Below are 23,628 nucleotides of genomic sequence, written 5' to 3'. Positions count from 1 at the left end.
ACCAGTCACAAATGACCTGAGTGAGTCCTTTAGCTCAGACCTCAGTCAGTCCTTCAGCTCAGGGGGGAAAAGCGTGTGTTACATGATCTATAAACCCGGGGTTTCTTCCCTGCTCATAATATGGCTAGGGGATGGGTTGCAATGCAAAGTATGCACAAGTATTTTGGTGGTTTAGGGTTGTTGGTTGGTTTTTGTTTGGTTGGTTTGTTGGTTGGTTTTTGTGGGTTTTTGTTGTTGCTGTTGTTGGTTTGTTTTCTCCTTTTTTAAAAATTTAACTAAAAATGATGACTTAATTTTAACAAGGGCAGAATATTTTAATAAAATGCACACCAAAAAAATCATGTTTGACAGAAAATACTTCATTTAGAGGAATGTATTTTTACGTTTTATTGGAAAAAGAGCAAATGACTGCACTATGGAAAGTACTTATCAGATTGCAATCAATTGAATGAAGGAAGAGTGGAGCAGAAGTTATTCTGAAGTTCCTCGTTCCTCAGTTAACACAGCAGTGGTTTATCTCCTCTAAATTTTTACTAAGAAATTATTTGTAAAGCACTATATTATTCACTAAAATATTTCTCATACTTTGGTTCTGCTGTGATTTATTTAGTGTGCAAGATGCATCTGGTTGCAGCAGCTATGAAATTCCTGCCATCAAAAACCTCAGAAAACTAGAATTTGCGTAAGTGCTGTTCCTCTCTGCTCATTGATACGTGATCACATTGCAGACTGAGAAAAGTCGTGGATGTTGGTACAGTCATTGAGCTGGTGTATAGTTAGTTTATGGTAAAGCATTAAGTAAACATCATTTATTTCTATTTTTCTTTTCTCAACTAGATTTATTAAGTTACAGACAAAACTCAAAAACGTCATTTCTGGCTCCTGTGGTGATACAGATCAACATGGTTGTATCAATTTGTTTTGATTTTACTACAAGTTGGCTCCTTATCACCAGATGTAGATCTTGTGCCACATCTTTATTGTGATCCAACTACCTGGGAAATATTTTTTCCCCAGAAATGCTTAACTTTTCTATCTGAGTCTTCTGATGTAATTTGCTGCCCTATCAGAGCTTAGGCCGTGAGAGAATAAGGCCAGAGAATGCCTCCCAAATAAAATATTTAGCACCATTTTCCTGGAAGAAGGAAGATTGACTTGGAGACACTGACTTCAGAAATGAGCTGTAGTAACACTTCTCTTTTCCCACAAACTGTAAGCAGCCTCCAAGGTTATTGTATTGCTTAAAACCTCCGGCTATCGCGTGTGAGTTAATTTGGACAGAAAACACACCAGTGCAATGGAGAATTCTCATCAGGTCTTCTTCTGTTTCCTGCTTTTCATATCTGACCCACTCTAGAACTGTTACACTTGGCCTCACTTCTGATTTTATGCTGCTTTCTCATCTTGCTTTCTCTCCTACTTTCCCTTTATTTTAAATTTTTGGTTAAAATTCCAATCCTATTAACTTGGCTGAACTTGTGATACCAAGGAAACTCCAAATCGGAGGTTAGCATCTGAGGGACAAATGTTGGAGCTGGAGGACTGAAATTCAATTTATGCTTTAAGCTGCAGTAAAATGTTGATCTGAAGTTAGTCTGAATTGCCAATTTTTCATCTCCATTATCAATATTGTAATACTTAAAATGAAAAACCTGTGGGGGGAAAAAAAGAGAAAGAACAGAAATACAGGAATCTAGAACAAGTGAGACGAGTCTTGCAAAGAGTAACAAGAGAGTGGCAAATGCAGGTACGGCTGCTTCTGTGCAAGCAGTTCTGCTCTGTTTGACCTTGGCCTTGGGGCTTCACAGCAGAAATCCTTGCTGCAGATTGTGGGCAACGGCTGCTTCCAAGGGCTGTAAACTAAGCCTGCATTTGGGGCTGCAGGGGAAGAACTTAAAAATTCATAATGTTTGCTGCTTCTGAGCATGTAAAAAGTGCTGCATGTTTTTATTTCTTTCTTCCAGGCTGGGTCCAGTATGTGGCCTACAGGGATTCCTAAAACTCGTGGAAATTCTTGCAGCATTTCCATCACTTCAGCATTTAGAGTGAGTAATGCTACAGATTAACATGCCTGATGTTGCTCCTCAGCAGCCCTTGATGATGGGGGAGCTCAGGTACTCAAGAAACATTTTATTTACCGACAAGACAACTTGTTTTGATGACAAGAATATAACCACAGGCTAAAAGCTCATGCTTTTTATCTCCCTTCAGACACTTGGAAGTAGTTCCTTCAATGCCTCTTCAGTCACTTCCCCCCCAGGTTCCTCAGAGGTTAAAAGCTTGTGGGAAAGGCTTAGTATTAATACAGAGCCCTCGGGGTGCTCCCCCTTCCTGCCACGGCACCGATCAACACCACCTTCGGGGTTGATTATTTCTTCATTCCAGCTCCATCACGCACCCCAGCCCCTGGCAACCTCCTGGTGAGGCTTCTGAGGGACTCAGTCCTGTCTGCCCCAGGAGGGAACAGGCCCCCTCCTGACTCAGCAGCACTGTTAAATTGGGGGGTTAACTTCAGTACTTGTGCTGGTACTGTGCACCTTTCGGTGTCAACGGACATCCTGAACTTCTGGTAGAACCTGGAAGAGATTGAGCTTTGTGGATATGATACTGAGCTAATATCTGGTTTTGTTCTGCCCACCTATTTTCCCCCAGTCTTTGTCCTTTCCTTTACCAGGAGCAGTATTAGAAATAGAGATTCAAGAACTCCAGTTACTATTTATTCTTTTGTATCTATGACAAACCAGCTGCCTCTGAATTTTTAAGCTTCTTTACGCAGAAACAACTGTAGCAATGATAGTCAATATCCTGCCATCATCTCTGTGGGAAGATTACTGGGTTTTGAGGGGAACTTTGGCCTTACTGGCTCAGCCCATTGACTGTCTATATTGTATGTGGCCTTTTCATGATATTTTGGGAAAACAATAAAGCTCTAAAATTGGAATGAGTCCAATGTATCCCAGTGTCGTCTGTCAGATTAGAACAGGATCCAGTATCTAAAACTGTGACTATCTGAAACTCTTTCCATCTGGATACCTGAATGAGGAAAACTTCATTTCAATTATATGCCCTATCTGGAGAAGGTGCTGTTCAGGCATCTGCTGAATTTTGTCAGTTTTGTATCTCTGTGTGCTCAGGAAATCTCATTTCAGCATAGCTGGAACAGCTGTTTCATAACCATTTTAATATTCTTCAGTGTATGGTGGAAGCAAGGCATTAAGTGCTACCATTTGCATATCAAAGGAAATGGGTCAAGCCATTCAACCAGTAAAAAATAATCTTGCACTGTAAATTTGGGAAGCAGAAAGCTGCTTATTAGAGAAGCTGTAATTTGTGTGATGCTTCTTGCTGATTGAGGCTACTGCAGAGAAGGAGCTTCTCAAGATACATAGAGTGGTCTCTGAGGTGAATAAACTGCAAAAATGTAAATAAAAAGGGAAGCTAATTCTCTCTTTGTCATCACCCAGCCTTGATGCTCTGAGTGAAAATGGCATAGGAGATGAAGGAGCAAAGAGTCTATCTGAAGTCTTTCCAACCCTGAAATCACTGGAAACATTAAAGTAAGTGCAAGGTTGACAGTTCTGGAAAATTTTGAAAATACATAGATTAAACCCAGAGCCCTAAGGGACTGTGTGTTACCAATTATGGCCATAACTAACACATGGGCATGGAAGACCAATGAGTCTATGGACATACTTAATCTGTGCATTCATTGCAGAAATAGGTTAATGCTATGGCAATTCCTTATTTCCCTTCAAGGGCCATAATTTGTCTTTTTCCCTGTATTTGGTCTAAACAGACTGTCCAATTATATTAAAAAAAATAAATCCCCACATTGTAATAAATTAGAATAAATGTGCTCCACTAACAAAGCAATCTCACTTACTGTAGCTTATCACAGAATAAGATAACAGATGTGGGTGCGGAGAAACTAGCTACAGCTCTTCCTTCGTTGTTGTCATTAAAGACACTAAGGTAAGTAGTTACGTCCTGTTTAGTTGGTTTATATAGCACGTTTCATACCGCATACTTTACTATCTCTATTAGAAATATTGAACATGAAACAAATATATACACTGTGCAGCTTGCACGAAGCCTTTAGAGAGGAGAGAAATAGATGACCCAGGAGTATACTGAGTACTGTACTGATTTTTAAATCCAATCCATAATACTCGCTGATGAATAATACCCTGTACAAATGTGCGCCTGGGGCCATGATCTACTGTGAGCTTATGTGGAGCTTGCTAAGCGCAGCGCTAAGCCCTAAGCCAGCAACAAGGTGGTGTGTTTGCTGATATGGGACCAGTGGTTCATCCCACGTCATTAAAATGTCTGGCGTAGGCCTGGATGAAGTGTCTCTGGAGAGAATGCAAGAAGCCATGGTGTGCAATTCTGGAATAATTTGCTCCCATGGAAATCCTTTCAATGCTATGCTCTAAATCTTTGAGATTCATGTTCTTGCAGTTTTTTAATTTGATCTAATGTAGACAGAAATCTTCTCATCATTCATGAAGAATCTAGACCTATTTGTGTGTAGCTGTACTCGCTCAAGAAGGGATGTGACCGTTTGTCTCACTTGATACAGAAAATATCCAATTGTGTTTTAAACATGAACTGCAAATAGATAAGGATAAATTGGAAGTTAAGATGTACCAACCAGATCTGAAATTCCTTGTTCTAATATATAACCTGTTTACATTATCCGTTCTTCAATAGTGACTAAACTGGTTTGGTTTCCTGCAGCTTGTACAATAATAGCATTTGTGATTTTGGAGCAGAAAATCTTGCGAAAGTTCTTCCTGCGATGGCATCTCTAAGAGTGCTGGAGTGAGTATGAAATCTTTGGAGATGACCGGGGAAAGCTTATTTGCTTGGATATGAAATTTAAATCTTCCATGCTCAGGGCAGAGGAGACAGAATTTGTGGAAGAAAATTTCAGGGCAATTTCAGAGGGCAAATGTGGCTGTGCAGAGTTCAGCAGTTAGTGGTTAAAAAACATTAAGGAGCAGTTCACCACAAAAAAAGTGAAAAATTGGTTTTAAGATGGGAGAACAGGGCGATGGGGAGTTGGAGAAGGACCTCGGCTACAGAGAATACAGAATCGCTCAGATGAACTAACTTAATCAAGTTCCAGTTTGACCTTCTGAGTATTTTATTATGAGCTTTTTGAATTGAGGATCTATTTCTTTTTCTTTCTTCCCCCATCTACAGATAAGCCCATAGAATATTTTTTGTTTTGAATGAAGTGTTGGATTACACTGCTACATGATGTGATCTGGATTAACAAAGGTTTTTTGGGTTTTTTTCCTCAGGGTTCAGTATAACAAAATCACTGGTGTTGGAGCCCAGCAGCTGACTGACAGCCTGCGCAAATGTCCCCATATAAAGAACTTGGTGTAAGTCTCTTGATATCCTGTTTGCTGTATCTTCATTCTGCAAGTTGGGTTAGAATTCATGCTAAAGCTGTGTCCTGTATTTGTGAGATTTATAAGAGGCATGAAAAAAAAGACAACACCAAAATACAAAAGCAGACAAAGAAATGTTATAAAATGTTGTCTCTGGTTTCAGCTGCATTAATTCCCAATTGCCCCAGGCGAGCAAGCTTGTCCTGCTTTAAGCACAGTTTGCCTTGAGCCTCCCTTTGTTAATCTCTATCCTACCAGAGTACCTGACCTGCCCGGCGCTGCAGGACTTGCGTTTGAAGGCTGAACAGTAAACAGCCACCGTCAGAGGTTAAATAGGCTGGAGCTGCCAGTGTGCGTTCAGGGGAAGGGAGTTTGGTAGAAAGATCAAGAACAGTTATGGAGACAGGACTGTAGCGTATCAGGTTATGGAGCAGTGAACTGCTTTCTTGTAATAAACCTCATACCATAGCTTAAATACTTTTATAGATTGATATTCAAAAGGGAAAGGCAACTTTAAAAAGAAACTAAACAAAACACATATGTACCAAATACATAAAAAAAACCTGTGAAGCAAATTACGCTTCTTAAAATCTCTTTCCTTTCTGAATGTGCCCTTACAGGATGTGGAATCCCACCATTCCCTATGGAGTTCTCGAACACCTGCAGCAGCTGGACTCTAGGATCAGTGTGTAGACTTGGATGATCCCATAAAGGTACCATTAATTCTACCTTCACGGTTTCAAGGATCCTTGAAATAATTGCATCGTTAGCAATTAGCTAATCTGCCTGCCTGGATGCTCCTGGACTGAAGGAGCTGCAGCAGGCATGGCAAGTCAGGGCTTTCTGAGGGATTTCTACTCCCACTTTTTCTGCCATGTGCTTCCTCTTGCTCTTAAAAAAAACGGCGCAGGATGCATCAGTGAAATGTTCCCAGTGAAGAATGAGAAGCCAGAGTCGAGCCAGACACCAGATGCCCTGCAGCTTTTTTTCAGATGGCAAAAACCACACTCCAGGGTGATCTCCACCTGCTTGAGCTGTGGTTTGAGTGGTCCTGGCAGTGGCTGCAGTTGCCAACAGCTCCCTAAGCCATGCAGTAAGCCAAGCTTTTGCATGACCCAGGTTGTGGAAGACTCAGGTGCCAAACCAGCTCCACAGATCAGCTTTACACAGCAGCAGTGAAAAATTGTCGTGATCCTTAACAGCCTACAGGACAACTAATCCTTTCTCTTGTTGAATAACCATACCTACGTGGGAAAGGAGACATTAGGGGTATGAACGCTGGCAGGAAACCTCACAAAAGCAAAGCTTTCTCTAGCCTGTGTCTGGCATTCAAGGGGAGCATGTGGTAAGAGCTCTGAACATGTAGTTCAGCTCCCAAGCGACCTCAGTTTTCCTCTGGTCAGAGCAATGGCAGTCAGTGGTAGAGAGCTCTGATCTATGAAAGCGGCAATTCTTGGATGCAGGTCAGCTTTCAACACCAAGCAAAAGATGTGTTTGACATAGCTCTGCGTGAACAACCCCTTGCATCTCCCTCCAGTGCCCTTCTCTCATGTTTGCAGCACCTGCCTGTGGTAGCAGCGACCACGTTAGTGCAGTATCTGAGTATGTGAGGAAACTTTCTTCCTCATTGGCACTGAGGATCAGCAGCAGCAGGAACTCTAGATCCCACCTCCCATACTTGAAACATCCACCTGTGACTGCTGTCTGTTTTCAGAGCACATCAAAGATACGGTTTTAGTGGTGTTAATGGTAGTTAAGCTGAGGAGCATATATCTAATATTCTGTTTCCATCATTTCACAGGTAACATGAAGAGGAGAAGGTGTCCTCTATGTTTTCCTGTCCTCTTGCTGCTTTATGAATCGGTGGCTGATTTTCATGATGGTAGCAGAATGAAAATAAGTCGCATTTAAGCTTCTGGGTGATGCTTGAAGTGAGTGAATGATGGAGTTCAAAAACTTTAGAGGTCATTTAAAATGCTATTCCAACACCTCGTTGTGTTTCTGCTGAAGTGAGGAAGACTTAACCAATATGAAGTTTCAAAGATGAAAAGAGCATCTGGATATTGTGATCACCATTAAAGGTGACCAGAAATCACCAGGATATTGAAAGTATGAAATTCCGTCATCAGTTCATCAAAGACCAGACTTCAAGCTTCTGGACCTGCAACATCTGATATAGTGAGAGATCAAATATACTTGTTTCATGGTGCCAGTGGTTTGATGATTTTGGCCTTCCAAAGCTCAGTGTTCTGGATTTCACCTGCCTGTCTGGACTGATTTGAAGCATTAAGGCCAGGAGCATAAAAAAAGAATAATCAGTCTTAGAAAACAATTTGATATTGTCAGATTATCTATGAGGATCTAGAAGTGGTTCTTTTCTTGACGTGAATCACCAATGCAGTCATAAAGGATAGAAAGATATTTTCTACGACTCTCTTGTTATAGAATCATCGAATCATTTTGGTTGGAAGAGATCCTCAAGATCATCGAGTCCGACCATAACCCAACTCTAGCATCCTTCAGAAAGATTGGGAGTGGAAGAAAAATGAAGTAAATAGAAGAAATTAATTAAAGCTGGAAAACTGTTACGGATTTTTCTGACATTATCACAGAAATCTGAATACATACAAATAGCTTCAGTTTATTGCACAAAAATCCTCAAAGTGACAGTCTTCAAAGGTTTTTACTCTGTCTCAAATCAGGACTTCCATTTTTTGTTCTTCATTCACATACTTGGATTGGGATTTAGTTCCTGGCTTGCAGGTGGCAACATCTATTTTATACTTGACAGTGAAATCACTGCTGTGTGTGGTTTACGTGGCCTTCTTTTACAGAGTTATTCATAACTAGGCAACGACAGACAATAACGTATTTCAAAGTATTACCGTGTGTCTGCGCTGCTGGTCTCAGTGATATGTGGGCCAAACACCAGTCCTGCTGACTGCAGTAGCAAAACAATGGTCTCCTTTTTTCATCTTTTTTTTTTTCCTTTTTTATTTCAGCTTTGTGAACATTGAGAAAACTTGTAATCATACAGAGACAACTGTCAGGAATGGTATTCAGGCTACCTGTCCAGATTTGGTCTGGAGGCAGAAAAACAAAAAAGGATGGAAAAAGCTTGGAATATTCCATATGCCACAAATTGGGAAGGGAGGTCTCTGCTTCATGGTTAGCTCAGGGTTAGCTCAACAACCTCCTTGAAATCTCTTCTGTTAGGAAGCGCTGACAATACTAGAATTTCCCAACTCACCCCTCAAATACTCTGTTACTTGGTTTTCAAAAAGTCCTCAGTTTAAACAGTTCAAACCACCAATCTTTATGTTCTTTCCAGCAGATTATACTTCTCTGCTAAAGTTTCAGTGCCTGTGGAGTCCTGACAGCAGGGAGATGGAAGGCAGACAAATTAAGGAAGGAAGGAAGGAAGGTCTGGTTTGTTGTTTCTGTTAATCAAAGGTGAGCAGGGAAGCACACCTAGTATGTGCAAGTAGTAGTACAACAGAGCAAGGTGGAAAAACTCTGTGAGAGTATGACTGTAAGTAGAAAGTGGTATTTTTCTTAGCTATCTGCCCGGTTCTTCTCTCTAGCCAAACTCTAGCGAGAGTCATGGAAAAAAAAATCTCATTTACATGCCCCTCTTTCAGCTGTGTGAATGGAAGGTATTTTGAGCCAAATCTTGTGTGATGTTCCCATCAGCCCGTGGCACTTCAGCCGCGCAGATCCGCTCTGAGCCCTTGTCTTCGCTTCCCTTAACTAGGCTTTGGATGACACATGCCCCTGTAGGGATATATTCTGCAGCCACACTTCCCTGTGACCATATCTGAGAATGTGCTAAATATTACACAGGCAGCTGAATGTTACAGGACCCTGTCTGGACTGATAAAATCACATTGCGTAAACTGCTGTTGTCTTTCTATGAGTTATTAGGAGATGTATGCTTATAATGTACAGATTGTAAATTGTGGTTGTCTTTATACATAATTTTAAAGTATTAATAAAAGTATATCTTTTTACACTAGCTTGTAGTACCTGTTGAAAAATGCTTTGGTTTTTCTCTTGGAAATGCTATGGATTGTAGGTGCCCAGAACGCCCCGTGTGCGAGGGAGACAGGTGGGTCCTGCTGGCACTTACCAGTTCTGTGGTCTGGAAATGGAAAAATAGTTGTTTCTGAACAGGCAATGGGATCTCGCAATGCCAACTGACAGACTGCACGTCCAGGATTAGGAGATACAGAAGTGCTGACTGAAGCAACTTGCTTATAACAGCAAATAGTTGTTTTCATCATTTCAGACTTCTTTGCAGTTTAAAGTTCTAAATTTAATCAAGGTTCAAAGCCTGGATATTCTTGTGGGACAAAGCTTATCTAAAATGCTTTTATCAAATGAGCGCCTCACGTATAGAGGACTGAAGTCACTGGCTACCCTGAGAAAGCTGTTCTGATCAAATCTGTGTTCTAAAAATCTTTTAGAATGAGAAAAATGCTAACCTCCTACTGGCCACGTTCTTTTCGTTGTCCAAGAAGTCTTGCTGCAACACTCAGGCTTGTTTTACAGGGGTAGTCAGGTCCTATCATCCAAGTCCTCTCCCCATCCTTTGAACACATGAAGCTGAGCTGTTCTGAGAAATCAGAGATCTTATCTGAGATTGAGAATCTCCACAGTGAATTACTTGGTGGAATTTGTGTTGCTTGATCTGTGCATTGTGTGGCATAAACGCACTGCAGGGAAACGATGACAAACTAGTAGATACTGCAGTACGTACCTATCATGACAAACTGAACCAGGCTCAAATAGCATACGTGTGACCCTGAAAAATGAGTGTTAGCTGTGTCTGTGAACAGCATGAATTTCTAATTATTTAAACAGCAGGAATTGCTGCCTTCAGCAGCAAAATTCAGCCTTTCTTGTGTTGGTACCAAATGGGCATGCAAACACAAGCTTAACAAGTCTTTAAACTGGGCTATTCTTTATGTAGATGTCTAAGTGGGGATTTAGTTCCCTAAGTGTATCTGTATGTGTTGGGATATTGTGTCGCTGAATTGCAGGTCAGGAGTTTTATGGAACAAAACACTTGTCAGAGTTTTAAGGCCCCAAACCATAACGGATGGAACCTACGCTGGAGAACAGCTACTTTGTTCAATGACAATGGTTCATTTCTTGCAGGAGTGACTGAAAATTGCATTTGGGGGACAGAATTTTGGGGACTGGGAGCTAATTTCTACTGCACTAAGAGTTAAAAAAATGCCATTTGAGTGCCATACCCTGAGAGTATCAGGAAAAAAGTGTGATGTGCTAGTTGCTTTGTCATTGTTTCAAGAGGGATCTAAACTGGCACCCTCTGGCCCCTCAGACCGGCTGTCAAGAAATTCACATGACACTGTCAGTCTGGATCCCAAAGCCCAGGCTGGGAGCAGATGGCAGAGACACGGGCTGCAGAGACATGACGCATGGAGAGAGTTCAGGAGAAACATCTGCAATCCTGATTTATCTAAAATGTTCTTGCTACATCAACTTGGCTTAACAATGGCACAGTTAAGAAAATAAGACTTTTCTAAAAAATACAATAAGATTAAACCTACAGCGCCTGCCCTGAGCAAGATGTGGGTTCCTGCCCCCGGCCCAGTGCGCAGTTCCTGGTGTGTCAGTTCAGGTCGGGTATTTTAAGCAGTTTTTCCCGAGGATTTCCTCCATGCTGGCCATCTCAACAGTCTGGAACTATTTGCAGGTACCTGTAGAAAAACTGGAATTTCCTGGAAAGCACATTTCAGTTTTTTCTATTCAAATTGAAAAATAACTACTCTGACAAATGACTTTACTTTTTCATGGAAAAGGTCAGTCTTTATTGCTTTCATGTCTGTACATAGGAACACAAGCTTAAACAATCTGCAAAGTATTATATCGTGTTAGATAATGAATCCATCTGACATATAAAATTCACTCTCTATTTCAAAACTCACAATTTAAATAAAATATCTTACTAGCACAGTTCTTGCCGTAACCCTGCCCTGAACAGAACCTCCTTGCAGTCACTCCTGCATGTTTTCCCCTGAGAGCGCTGTCTTTGAACTACTGGCTGGTAGAGTTTCAGTGTGTGATTGTAAAACTCGCTGAAGCAGTTATGGAGAGCGTGTCCATTCAGGTGACGTGGTATCTATTCAAAGTTTATCAAATCTGAGTAACGTCTTGATTTTCTGTTATACTAGAACATAGCTTATATTATTTGTTCATACAGTCCATCCCAGAATTACCTGTGGAAGCCCAGTATGGTGCAAGAATCTCTGCAGTTGGTGCACACTCATGAGGAAAAGTCACAACTGACAAGGTCTGATGACAACTCTTCTTCTTGTCCCCTTATCCTTCTTTTCATCTCTACATTTCAGAGCTTCTTTCATTACTTGTTCCATTAACCTGGTTACAATCCATGTCAGGTGTTTAATGAATCTGTTTAAAAGAAAATACATAAATACAAAGTAACCCTCTAAACCTAAAAAGAACAGAGAAGTCATTGTGTACATTAGATTTAGCACCTGGCCATCAACTTATTGAAAAAAAAAAAAAATTCAAACCCTTTTGTGACTATGGATAATAATTCTCTGAGAAGGAAAGGCCTGAACAACCTTTCAGGGAAATCAATGCAACAGTTTCTGTTAACATCAGAGCGCACTTGTCCTTGGTGTGATGTTAACAGGGGCATGAAGATGCCGGAGACACAGGGGAAGCTACGAAGAGCCTGAATGAAGAATGAAATGCGATGGCCCCACGTTCTGCACGAGCATGGACAGACTGAGTGACGTGGTTTGCTGAACGCAAACAGGGTGACACAGTGTTGGGGAAAGGTTCTTCTGTGGATTGAAAGCAGATTAAAATATTGGAAGCAAAGAGTAAGGATTGGTAGGAAAGAAGTCAGTAGCAGAGTATGCCAGGGACCAGTTTTTATTCAACATCACCATTAGTGATGCAGAGAAGAAAGTGAACAGAGAGATCATCAAGACTGCGGGAAATAAGCTCTGTCAGGTATTCGGATGCTGCACTGCTAGCAAGAGACTCCAGACAGATCTTGTGGGCAAAAGGTGGTGGGCTTGGAAAACATCTGCTAAAGGGCTAGGCAGTAATGTGCCCTCTAACATGCCTTATTCTCCCAAGGAGAATGCCAGAAAATACGAAGAGAACAGCCGGCAGATGTAGGTCAGGGCCCTGCGCTGCCCTGCCAGAGGCACAACGCAGGGCTGGGCCGCCGTGCTCTGACTCATCCCGGCGTTTCCTTGTGTGCCCCTTACTGTAGATGCTGGAGCAGAAACAAGAAGGATTTTTGTGTCCAGTGAGGTGTTGCTGTTGAATGTCAATCAGCTACAGGACCCTGCTAACAGCCAAACACTCAAAATCCTGTTTCTTAAACCAAGAACAAGAAAAGTGGAAGCAGCAGCTCCAACACATTCCTCATTTGGAGTTTATCTGATCGCTTTCCAAGTTGAACTAAAAGCTCTGATCCACAGCAGACAGTTCAGAGATTGTTAGTATTTTGCGTTGTAGATCAAATTCTAGGCTGACTTAAAAATAGCACAGCGAAATGTCTTAGGCCTGCAAAGCAACGCATAAAGCTGTCAAATGGAAGTTTCAAATATTGCTGTTGGGCTGCTAGTCCAAGACTGTAATTTGTGGTGGCAGATATTAAATGGGGTATGAATGATACAAGTGACCAGGAGATTCAGCCTTGCCTTTCCATTCAGCTGATTTAAAAGTCCATCCTTCAAATTTCATGTGAACCTAATTTTTAAGAGAAAATTTCAAAAATTTCAAAAAAACAATGGGAAATGAAAAGGTAGCAACTCTTTTTAGATTCTCAGAACTATAGTCTTCTAACAGCCTAAAAGATAACTGTAAGCATTTAACAGTATGGCTATTACAGTGTAACTAGCATTAGAAGAAGAAACTCAGTCATGGTATTTTTGATAATTCTGTCTGTGAAGTTATTGCTCTGCACAATTTGAGCTGGATCAAAGGGAACACGGTGACTCTGTTTTGTATCCTGACTTTGCTTTCAGGTTCCTGGCCAAGTGTTTCAGAGCTCAGGGCCTGTCTGGCCCTTCACAGAGTTTATAGCCTTAAGTCCATTAACTGAGCTAGAGCTTTACCCAACAACAGATCACTCAGTGCACATCATCATTTTCCACTATACTGCTATCTTCCATATGTCTGCTATTAGCTTTTACCCTTTTTATCATATATGTTAGAAACATGCTTGTGTCCTTAGAAAGCATCGTTCAAATTACTCTGCTATTTTTTTTTACCATTGTGGCCAAATTTATTCTTTAAAATCACTTGTGGCTGGGGCTTTTAAATGAAACACATTAAATAGTCAGGCCTGAAGTACTTCTATCCTAAATTAATTGTCTCTTAATCTTCTATGCCTCATTTTAATTCATGTCATTAACAGGAGCTTTTGGAAAACTTTTCAAAACCCACCTCCTCCCTTGCATTATATAAATGAATGCATTTGGTAGAAAACCACCCAGGACTGTCCATGGCTGTTGTTAATGAGTCTAAATGGCCAGTTCATCAGTTAACCACAATTTTGTTTTCCTTCCATCTAGCACGGAATTCCCTTTAAGAACCACTGAAAAGCAATAGCAGAGCTACCAGGCAAGTCCGAGGACTCAACCTCTGTGAATTTTAATAGCACCTAAGAATTCACAACAGAGTTCCAAAAATTGTTGTCACTATAACTTGCATAAAATACCTGTCTGCTCTGTATCCTGGAGTCAACAAACCACCTTTGTTTTTAACGTGGAGATTTCTACAAATAAGGAAAGAGCATAGAGAAAAATGGCAAGGTAAAATAAGTGACGGATCATGGTGCTCATTATTTTTAAAATTCAAAGTCTGAAAAGGAAGAAGTCAGGTGGATTCTGATGCATTTATGTGTATCCTGACACCGCTAGTGATAACACCCTTCTGATCTGTTCCCTTTTGGGGCATCTCTGGTTTAGAGGGCTGGAACGGAGGCCCAAGTAAGCTGGGCTCACAGAAGCCAGGAGCAGCAGGCACAGGACGGATCCACCTGCTGCCTTCTCTCTGCCCGGCCCATCCTATCCCACACAGACACCAGACTGGCGCTGTATCGATGAGCTCGTGAGTAAAGCTCTGTCTTTGAGTCAGGATTTAGACACCGGCATTCAGCAGAAGTGCTGAGTCACGACTTTTGAGTGCTGGATTCTGCTCACTGAAGGCGTTCATCAGAATTCACCTTGATGAAGAAGTAAGGTAATGCTTGTACTCTAAGATTAAATCCAGTATTTCCTATTTGGTTTTCATCATTGATTACTTTTGCTCATTTTGTCTCGGATTAGAGTACTTAGTGATGAGTCACATCTGATTTTAAGACAGTACAACGAGAACAGTCATATTGCTTTACTCCAGTGGACTTCAAATATAAAGAAGAACCTGGCACACTCAAGCTAAAGCAGTACATAAGTTCAATTCTGCTCAGTTTATGCAGATGGATTTCTCCATTTGAATAGGATAGGAAGCTGCTTTGAGCTGCTTAGTTGTCTGCCTTCAGCCTCTGCCACCAATTATGCTCAGGAACTTGGACATAATTTTGCTCCTACTGAGTTTAGTCAAGTGAGGGTTTTGCTCCAAGAGAGAACAGAGCTATTCTGATCCACATGCTTTTTCTTTTTACATCTAAATTAGCCTTTCCACATCCTGCAGAATTGCCTCTTGGGATTTCCCCCCTTTGTTTCCCTGTCACGCATGTCACTCACCTCCTGGGCACAAGGCATCACTTGCTAAAGGCAATTAGCACACTGCAAGGCTTCAGCTGAGGTTAATCATAGCGTTTTAGTTGTTCTCAGTAATCACTGGTGAGTCATATAAGGAACACTTCTCTTACATTCAATGCAAAGAGTGTGCTGATGAGTTTTTCATCTCTGCTGGTAAAACGGAGATCTTTTCTTCCTGGGGCATCTTGTGAACCCCCATCACTCCTGGGTGTGACCCAACAGGCGGGTGGGCAGCTGTCCTAGGGAGCACATATTTCTGCTCCAAAAAGTGGAAAACACAGCTCCAAACTGGGCCCTCCTCTGCCTGCCCTGCTAGGGAACTGGCGAGGAGGAACAGCACAGAACAGGGAAGAAACCTGTAACCAGGGTATTAACACAAATTCCTTTTTGTGGTGACGTGCTGAATCTTTGCCTGGTAGCAAAATACTTACGAAAATTGTGGCCTGGTTGCTGTGTATATAAATATAACAAAATATATAAACAGATGAAGCACAGTAATAGCATTTTTTTTGCTCTATAATAATTGATCTAACTTTATGGATTTGTGATTTGATTCTCAGTGGAAACCACCATCTAACATGACAATTTCCAAATGAAAGGATTAAGGCTGAAGCTGGCACCTGTGCAGAGCTCCATATAGACTGAGACTTCTGAGCTTTGGGAAGACTCCGCATTTCTACATACGGAGGTGACACGGTTTGCAGAGCTGCTTATCCTATTAATATGAAGGAAAATTTTAAAAAGGCCGTTTATCTACACTGAACAGAACTATGTTCAGACTCTACTCTCTGTCAAACTATGTGTTCATGCAGTAGGAAAAATCCACTGAGGAAAATTATGTCTGTTCTCCTTAGATCTTCCTGACAACTAGATGCAACTCATCATGACAAATCCTAGTTGGCAAAAAAAGTTATTAAAAATCCAGTTTTTAATCCTTACAGTAGATGCTGTTGGAGTAATACGATTTGGGGTTTGAGGAAAGATATTTCGGGGGAGAAAATGTCTAGGGCTTTTCACACAGAAGATTTTGCTTAGATTTCCATTCTTTTTAATGAAATTCTTTCCTACAATACAGATCATGTGTGTTATTTGCCCAGCTGAAAAGGGAGAGGAGATGACAGCCAGAAAAGCAGCCAACAGTGTTTTGTGGGGAGTTTAGTTCTACTCCAGACTCTATCCTAGCAGAATTGATTCTAATCCAGCTGCTTGGGATGGACACCAAAGGCTGGCATGGGCACTTTCATGTGCGGTGACTATATGCAGTGGGATTTCTTCAGCAGCAAAGATCTGTCCCCCCTACTTGTTATGCTCCCATCTGCCTTTGACCAAGCTTTGTTCAACTGGTTTTGTATGATCAATGTCCCTCCAGCACCAAAGATTTCCATTTTTTCCTTCTAAACTATTGACCAAAATTGGCTACTATTGCTTTACATGGAACCGGAACAGAAATATTTAGGAGATAGTTTTAATCTGTATGAAGGACAGCTTTTAAAAATCTGTATGAAGGGAAGGTTTGTGGGGGTTTTCCTTGGTGGTTTTTTGTGGGTTTTGTTTGTTTGGAGTTGTCGTTGTTGTGGTGGGTTTTTTTAATTAGAATACTGATGTTAAATGGCATTTGTATAGTATGTTCATCAAAGTTATGTTTGTAACCTTAATTCCAAATAGAAAACAAAAAGGTATCTTGAACTCGTTTTCAAATTTACAGACAATATTCTGCTAAAAATTCTACTGGCAGATTTGATAACACATTTCAATTTAAACTGTGAATGTTTTCATTAACATACATTTGGCACAGAAAGTCCTAGCTAGAAATAGTGATTTTCTTCCCGACTTCATTTCAATGTTTCAAAATACTAAAATCCTTACAACATCTCTAGAGTTTTAGTATCGCTCAACTACAATGATAAATTCATCAAGCAAACCCTCTCGCTACAATTAACATTAGAAGAACTGGGTTGTTTTCTTATTATCCAAGACAGAGGTTTTAAAGGGCATCTGATCAATTTCTGGCTCGAGTATGGTCTCTGATTTTCAACAAACATTAGCCTGGATGTTCGTTTAGACTCAGAGCTGCTTTCAAGACCGGATTAGCAAAGTTGTTGACGAGCTGTAAACACAACACCCAGCACAGCAGCTGCAGTGGCTCAGCACTGTGAAAATTAGTCTTTAGGGACAGACGTTCTCGCTGCGCAGAGGGCACGGAGCGGGGCCGCGCCGGGCGCTCCGCGGCGGGAGGAGCGGCGGCGGCAGCCGGGCAGCGCTCCGCTCCGCGTCCCCCGGCAGCCCGGCCTGCACAGCTCCGTGCTGGCAGCTGCGGCGGTGTCCGTGTGTCTGTCGCCCCGCTCTCCCGGCGGGTCTGTCCCCAGCCCGCCCGCGGCCGCTGCCCCAGCCGAGCCCCAGGGAATGACTTACTGCGGGTCCGCGCCGCCCCGCTCGCCCCTGCACCGGGAGAAGGGGGGGCCATTTGGAAGAGATGCTGCGCAGAAGGAGCCGAGACGCTGCGAGGGTACCCGGGGCGTTCCCCGAGCTACGGCCATGTCGGGACACCGGCCCCGGCCCCGCGGCGTCACCCCGCAGTCACTTCGGAGCGCCCCGGGGCGTCACTCCAAGTACCCATCAAAAACATCCAGCTCGCTGTCCGTCTCGTAGAGCACGGAGCCGGGGTCGGAGAGCACCCCCAGATCCACCAGAGCCTGGTCCATATCCTCGGGCAGGAAGACGATGCCTACATTGAGCACGATGTACTCCATCAGGAAGGCATAGTACAGGATCAGCACGTTGACAAAAAACAACCCCACGTAAAACATATAGGGCAGCACCAGCAGCGCATGGAAGGCCCAGGACTCCAGCGAATCCAGCCGTGCCGAGACCGCGGCGGGCATGCAGCCGTGAGGGGGCTGCGGCGGCAGCGGGCACCGACCTGCCCGGTGGGGCGGGCGGCAGCGGCGGGCGCCGGCGCGGAGCCGGGAGCGGGGTGCGCAGGACCGCACTCTGCAGCCCTGGCGGTAGCAAAGGGCAAAACCCCAGAGCCGGATCCGCACCCCGGGAAGAGCCGAGCCCCGCGGGGGCGGAACAGCCGCAGAGCGGCCGGCTCGGTCACCTCCCTCCCCGGAGGAAGCGGCGTCCCGGCAGGCTGGCGGGCTTCAGCGGCGCTGCCGCAGCCCCGCCGCTGGCAGGAGGCTCCTCAGGGGCATTTCCAGCCCGGCTGCTGCAGTCCCGCCGCGGCTCCCCTCCTCCCGCCCGCAAACTTCCCGCAAAGAGCCCGCAGGCGCGTTGTCGCGGTCAGCGCGGAGCACCTGCCGCCGTCAGCGAGCCCGCCAGTCCCGGCCTGCGCGGCAGGTCCCCGCGCTCCTCCGGCCTCCCCGCTCCGCCGCTGCCCCCCCCGCACGCCGCGGCTGTTTACCGGCGTCCGCGGCCCCTCGCAGCGCCGCCCGCCCCGGGCGCTGCTGGTTGGCCGGGAGCGGCCGTGACGGGCGCCGGCGCCTCCGCCGCGTTCAGCGGCAGCCGCGTCCCGCTCCGCCGGCCCGGGGGCCGCCCCGGCGGGCTGCAGGGCACAGGGGTGGTGCTGTGCCCGGGCCGAGCCGCCCCGGCACTGCGGCAGCCTGGGGGCTGCATTTGCCCGTTTCTGGGCCCCGGGGGTTGTTTTCCGATGCCCTGCCGTTCACACGCCCCGCCGGAGCAGCGGTGCGGGCCTGGGCCCCTTCTGACCGCGGCAGAGGCATTTCTGTGCTGGCCAAGGTTTCATCCATATTAAAGCACGATCAGAGGCATTGTTCTAAACTTTTTTTTTTCTTTTTTTTTACGTAGGTGACAAACTCTTCAGCCGTTACCTACATTTAGTTTATTTATCCGGTTAATGCAAAAAAAAAGAAAAAATAACCCCAGGTCAAGACGGTCGCTAATGATGCAGTGTTATTCTGCTTTAATTTAGTTTTAAAGCCGGTTTGAAACTGTGCCATCCCAACCGATCCCCCAGAACCACTTCGTCTTGAGTTCAGGTGAACGAGGAGTGTAAAGGGGCCAAATTTCATCTCAAATTACGATGCATTTGGGAGGTATCTGCGCAGCTGGAGTGGTGGGGGGGGGGTGTTTAAGCTAAATTTAGTCTTTCCTGTTCTTTTAACTTGACAGTGCCCTCATGACCTGACAAGATCTAACCCAGAACTGCCGAAGCGAGTGAAGGAATCGAATAACCGGAGCCGGGTCCCCCGGCTGCCGCTCGGCCCTGGCTCTGGGGAGGGCCGGGCATCTCCCGGCCGGTGACACTCGGTTCCCTCTGCGACAAACGGCCCCGCAGCGGGGCGCTTCCACTTTTCTGGGGAAATTCTGACAGGAAGGGAGAAAACGCCGGGCCCCGCGGGGGCTCCGCCGTGGGCTGGCGGGACAGGACAGCAGAGCCCAGCCCGAGGTCCCGGGTGTCCCCGCAGTGCCCGGTGCCGCCTGACGGGGCTCGCGGTGCCTCCTGGGACTCGCAGTCCGGGGCGGGCACCGGCCCTCACTTCCCGGCGTGCTCCGCGCGCGCGTGCGCCTGTGTGCGCCGGTGGCCGCCGCCGGGGCCGCTTCCCGGGTCCGCCTGCCTGGGCGCCGCTCGCCCCTTCGCCCGCCTTTCTCCGCGGGACGATGAAGCCCTAGAGCCCCGCGGGCCGTAGCAGCCGTTCGCCGCCAGCATGTTCGGTCGCTCCCGCAGCTGGGTGGGCGGCGGGCACGGGAAGGCCGCTCGCAGCATCCACTCCTTGGACCACCTCAAGTGAGCGCGGGCCGGGGCGGCTGTGAGGGGAGAGGTGTGGGGAGCCGGGCTGGGGGCTTGGGGGGGATGCGGAGGGTACGGGGCGGCCCGGCTCCCACTGCGGGGGTGCTCGGGGCAGCGCTCACCCTCGGGGGGCTGCGGAGCGGGGCCGGCGAAGGGCGGCAGGGGGCGGCTGGGCCCGCCGCTCTCCCCGGTCTCTCTCCGGTGCGTTCTGGCGCAGCTCCCCAGGCCGGAGCTCCCGGAGCGGTTCAGCATGGGAAGGAGGCTCCGTGCCGTGGTGTCGGTGTCTTTCTCACGGAAATCTGCCTTTTTGCCCCAAAACGCCTTCAGGGCAGACGCGGTTCCGTGATGCCATGTCACACTCATGGCTGTGATACGCGTTTGTTTGCTTGTTTCTTAATAGTGTCTCCGACTTACTCAGTAGAGTGTAAGAGGTGATAAATACAACAAATATCGCATTCCTCTTGAGGGAGAACTATGTTTCCTGGTAGTGGATAGAATGGGAAAGTGAGGAGCCTGGTCCCAGCCTGTAAATAATACAACATAGACTTTTTGAGGTGTGTGTGATCTGGGCAGTCAGCAGTGATTCGTGACGGTGGTTTGGCTGGTCCGGGGATGTGCCCCGGTTGGGAGGTTTAGCAGCTGACGCACAAGTAAAGCTGTTGAGCTTGAGAATTATAACGCAGGTCTCCGGAGTCTGATACCCCGGCCTTGCTGCTGACTGCAGTAGGTGGAATCGTGTTTTCCAGCTCTGCCGCTGGGAGGATGGCAAGGGATAAAACGATTTTAAATTTTCTGTTCCATTTGGAGAGTTTTCTAGTTGTGAGAAAAATCAGTTCCACTGTTATAGCTTATCTTTCTACTGAACTAGAAAAGGAGGTCATTAACAGAGGAAGTATTTTCTAAATGAAATCACAGTGAACATGTAGCTCGTTGAGAAATAAGTGACTGCTAGTTTTTGACAATTAGTCAAGTTACAAGGAGGACATGAAAGGAGCCTGACAGTAATGAGCAGGGTGCACTTGGACAAGATTTGGATCTTGCAGTTACTTTATCAAGATTATTTATAGAATCTGATTCTTGCCTCTAAACTGGAAGAATGTTCAAAACCAGCAAGACTAAGTGAAATGCACCACTATTTACCAAAGACAGGGAAATCAAGTCCATAAATGCAAAACTGGTGATGCAGTAGCACTGCAGAAAGTACTTTTGAAACCATGGTAGGCCAGACTAGTAAGTCAACGTGATCTGACATTGCAGGAAAAAGGGGAAAAGCTGCGCTCAGATATAAACATAGGGATGTTCTATTTAACATACAAAGGATAGTCATTGTGTACTACTCAGCACTAGTGGAGCCCTAGATCTATCTGGTTTCAGTATTACACTTGAAGAGTAAGAATGCTGATGCATGACGAAATTTGAATAAGTTTAGTTTAAGTTTAGAAAAAAATAGGCTGGTGAGAGGGAGCCTTCAGGATGTTAGAGTCTTTCGGGCAAGAGAAGTGTGATCATATATTCTGTCAGGGTGACAGAGGGTAGAAAAAGTGATACCCCCTTTGATTTGCAGCAAAGGGAATTAAGCTGTAAGTGTTGTGGCTTGTGCTTGACTTCTTATCTGGGAGCTGAAGTATATAGTTCTCTACTAAAATAGTGGCTTTGGTTTGTTTGCTTTTTTGCATGTGATTTCTTTAATTATGAAATCTGAAATGATAGTATGTAAGGGGTACTCAACATCTTTGATGTGTTTAGACTATGTATATTTTAATTGTTTGTTTAACTAGGCTCTGTCAACTTCAGTTTCTAGCTAAATGTCGACAGCAAAGCCAGCTACCTATTGCTAAAGTGAAATCTAGGACTTTTCTAAAGTGGGTAAAGGAACAGAAGGAAGAAGGACAAAGAACCTTGGTTTTGGGGTCATGAAGGAAAGTCAGTCTTGTTAAGCTCACCATCTTGTGAACTGTGTGTTCTCATCTGTTCAGCTCACCAAGAATGTGTCTTGTGTCCCGTGTGAATGAGTTGAGTAGAATGCACCCACCTTGCTATTAGCTTAGTCTGTAACATGGTGTATTATGCTGTGTTACAAAACTGAAATTATCCCGGGCTGTCTTTATGGGAATATTTTTATTTTTTAACATGCATAATGTAGAGATTAGTCTAAATTGTAAACGATATACCTATTTAGTAAAACTGAGTTACTGCTTTTGCCAATAAATGTTGGATCTGGGACTTCCTATCAGCTCTAATGCAGTTTGTCTGAGGCTTGCTTTTGAAATTTTACTATTCAGTCTTTCCACAAACGTGCTGTAGAATGGATCAGCTAAAGGAAAATTGTGAGGCTGTTTGTATTAAGTGTTTTGATACAGTCTCTTGGTCTAGTGAAAACAGTTACAATTCAGACCAGCTTTCTAGCATCTTGCTGAACTGTGATCTAGCGGGGCTGTGAAACAGTACTATCTGCCTGAGTGCTTCTGACTATTATTTTTCAGAGAACTTGATATTTTTGTGCCCTTTGTTTAGTAATTGAGGGAATGTCAGTAAACAGAGAAAGCCTAAATACTCTGGAAACAGGAACAATGTTAGTGGTTGCTTGGGAAAATGGTCTGAAGATTGTGTCTGACGCAAGGCCAGAATCCACTTCTTCAAGGAGGCATCCAGCAGTTGAGGATGAGACCTTTTTTCACCTCCCTTTATATAGTCCTGTGTTTATTACCTGCTTCCGGTTCTAAAAGCAAATACATCAACCCCGTTTTAGGCAGCAGTCTGTCCTGTTACACAAACCTGAAGTTAGTGCATTGTCCTGTAGGTCGGGGCTTCTCCCAGTTCTCTGCAGCCGCTGACAGGACAGTCACTGCACTCAGCTTCCGCAGCCCCTCACTTTGGGAGCTGTGGCCTGTGGTTAAGGTACCAAAAAGTGTTTCCTGTTGCACCATTGAGGATGGTCTGACATTGGCAGATGCATGGTCACATCTCCCTGAGAGCATAACTCTATCTTCTTTCCCCACCTATCTGCAGATTTTGACTTTGCATTGGAATAGATGAAGAGGATTTATGTCGTTTTTCCGGGTATTTAAGTGGTGATATCTTAAGCATTTCTGAAGAGTTCATCTGGTATCTCTCGTGTTCCTGCTAAAGTGAAAGGCTTTGGAACTTAAGCTTAGTATCCTTGTTTCTAGATTAAATTTCTTTTCTTGCTTTTCTAAGAGGTATTTTATGTAGCCCTGTTGTTACCTTCATTTCCCATTTTTACTTCTACGCTTGGTATTTTAATTGCATACTGAATGCACAAAACGTTTTATACTATTAGAGTCAGGTGCTGAATGTTTCTCGTGGCTTGGTCATATGCAGTGTCCGTAAACGTGAATGGCTGAAGACTTGTGTCACAGCTGATTCATTTCCTGAAGTACTGTCCGTGCTATACGTCAGGTTTTCTCTATGAGAACAATATGTAATTACATAGTTACAGCAGCGTGGAGAAGCAAGCATGTTATGGTTATGTCTGGGGTTTTTAAATTTGAGTGCTTGACTTTCTAAACTCATATATTTTAGTGTATTTTTGTAAGTAATAAGTAGGAAAGTCATAAACAAACACTTTCTATATTCATGAGTTGCTATGTTATCCCCTTGAGCCTGGGTTTCTTGTCTTGTTAAGATGGTGGCAAAATTTCCCACTGATTTGATGGTAGCAGGTGCTTTGACACTT

At 44.4% G+C, this 23,628-nt stretch overlaps 3 protein-coding genes across 32 annotated transcripts in view; 2 read left to right on the top strand and 1 right to left on the bottom strand.

Annotated features, from left to right (window-relative positions):
- Positions 1–9,417, top strand: part of CIITA (class II major histocompatibility complex transactivator) — a 39,342-nt gene extending 29,925 nt beyond the window's left edge. For all 9 annotated transcript variants that reach the window (XM_065030463.1, XM_065030462.1, XM_065030471.1 and 6 more), the window contains 8 exons: positions 611–682; positions 1,965–2,045; positions 3,465–3,557; positions 3,889–3,972; positions 4,741–4,824; positions 5,310–5,393; positions 6,023–6,115; positions 7,204–9,417. In XM_065030463.1, coding sequence (XP_064886535.1) covers positions 611–682; positions 1,965–2,045; positions 3,465–3,557; positions 3,889–3,972; positions 4,741–4,824; positions 5,310–5,393; positions 6,023–6,095 — 571 coding nt within the window. In that variant the 3' untranslated portion in view covers positions 6,096–6,115; positions 7,204–9,417. The remainder of the gene's footprint in view (positions 1–610; positions 683–1,964; positions 2,046–3,464; positions 3,558–3,888; positions 3,973–4,740; positions 4,825–5,309; positions 5,394–6,022; positions 6,116–7,203) is intronic.
- Positions 9,418–11,210: 1,793 nt separating this feature from the next.
- Positions 11,211–18,569, bottom strand: DEXI (Dexi homolog). 2 transcript variants are annotated; one of them, XM_065030528.1, is made up of 3 exons: positions 17,594–18,569; positions 14,137–14,193; positions 11,211–11,840 (listed from the first exon to the last, which is right to left on the bottom strand). In XM_065030528.1, exon 1 carries the CDS (start codon positions 18,061–18,063, stop codon positions 17,782–17,784), a length of 282 nt encoding a protein of 93 aa, XP_064886600.1. In that variant the 5' UTR covers positions 18,064–18,569; the 3' UTR covers positions 11,211–11,840; positions 14,137–14,193; positions 17,594–17,781. The 2 variants fall into 2 exon arrangements, with proteins under 2 accessions (XP_064886600.1, XP_064886599.1); XM_065030527.1 differs by lacking the exon at positions 14,137–14,193.
- Positions 18,570–19,688: 1,119 nt separating this feature from the next.
- CLEC16A (C-type lectin domain containing 16A) overlaps positions 19,689–23,628 on the top strand; it is a 170,462-nt gene continuing 166,522 nt past the window's right edge. For 17 of the 21 annotated variants that reach the window (XM_065030473.1, XM_065030478.1, XM_065030477.1 and 14 more), the window contains exon 1: positions 19,689–19,928. In XM_065030473.1, the coding sequence (XP_064886545.1) occupies positions 19,849–19,928 (80 nt within the window). In that variant the 5' untranslated portion in view covers positions 19,689–19,848. The remainder of the gene's footprint in view (positions 19,929–23,628) is intronic. The other 4 variants (XM_065030489.1, XM_065030492.1, XM_065030490.1 and 1 more) reach the window with 1 other exon arrangement.

Source organism: Columba livia, chromosome 15, assembly GCF_036013475.1.
Source record: "Columba livia isolate bColLiv1 breed racing homer chromosome 15, bColLiv1.pat.W.v2, whole genome shotgun sequence".
In the NCBI taxonomy this organism is placed as follows: domain Eukaryota; kingdom Metazoa; phylum Chordata; class Aves; order Columbiformes; family Columbidae; genus Columba; species Columba livia.
This window is presented reverse-complemented; position numbering and strand designations above follow the sequence as displayed.

Coding starts and splice junctions, on each gene's coding strand:
- DEXI (XM_065030528.1), bottom strand. CDS start 18,063: ATGCCCGCCGCGGTCTCGGCACGGCTGGATTCGCTGGAGTCCTGGGCC.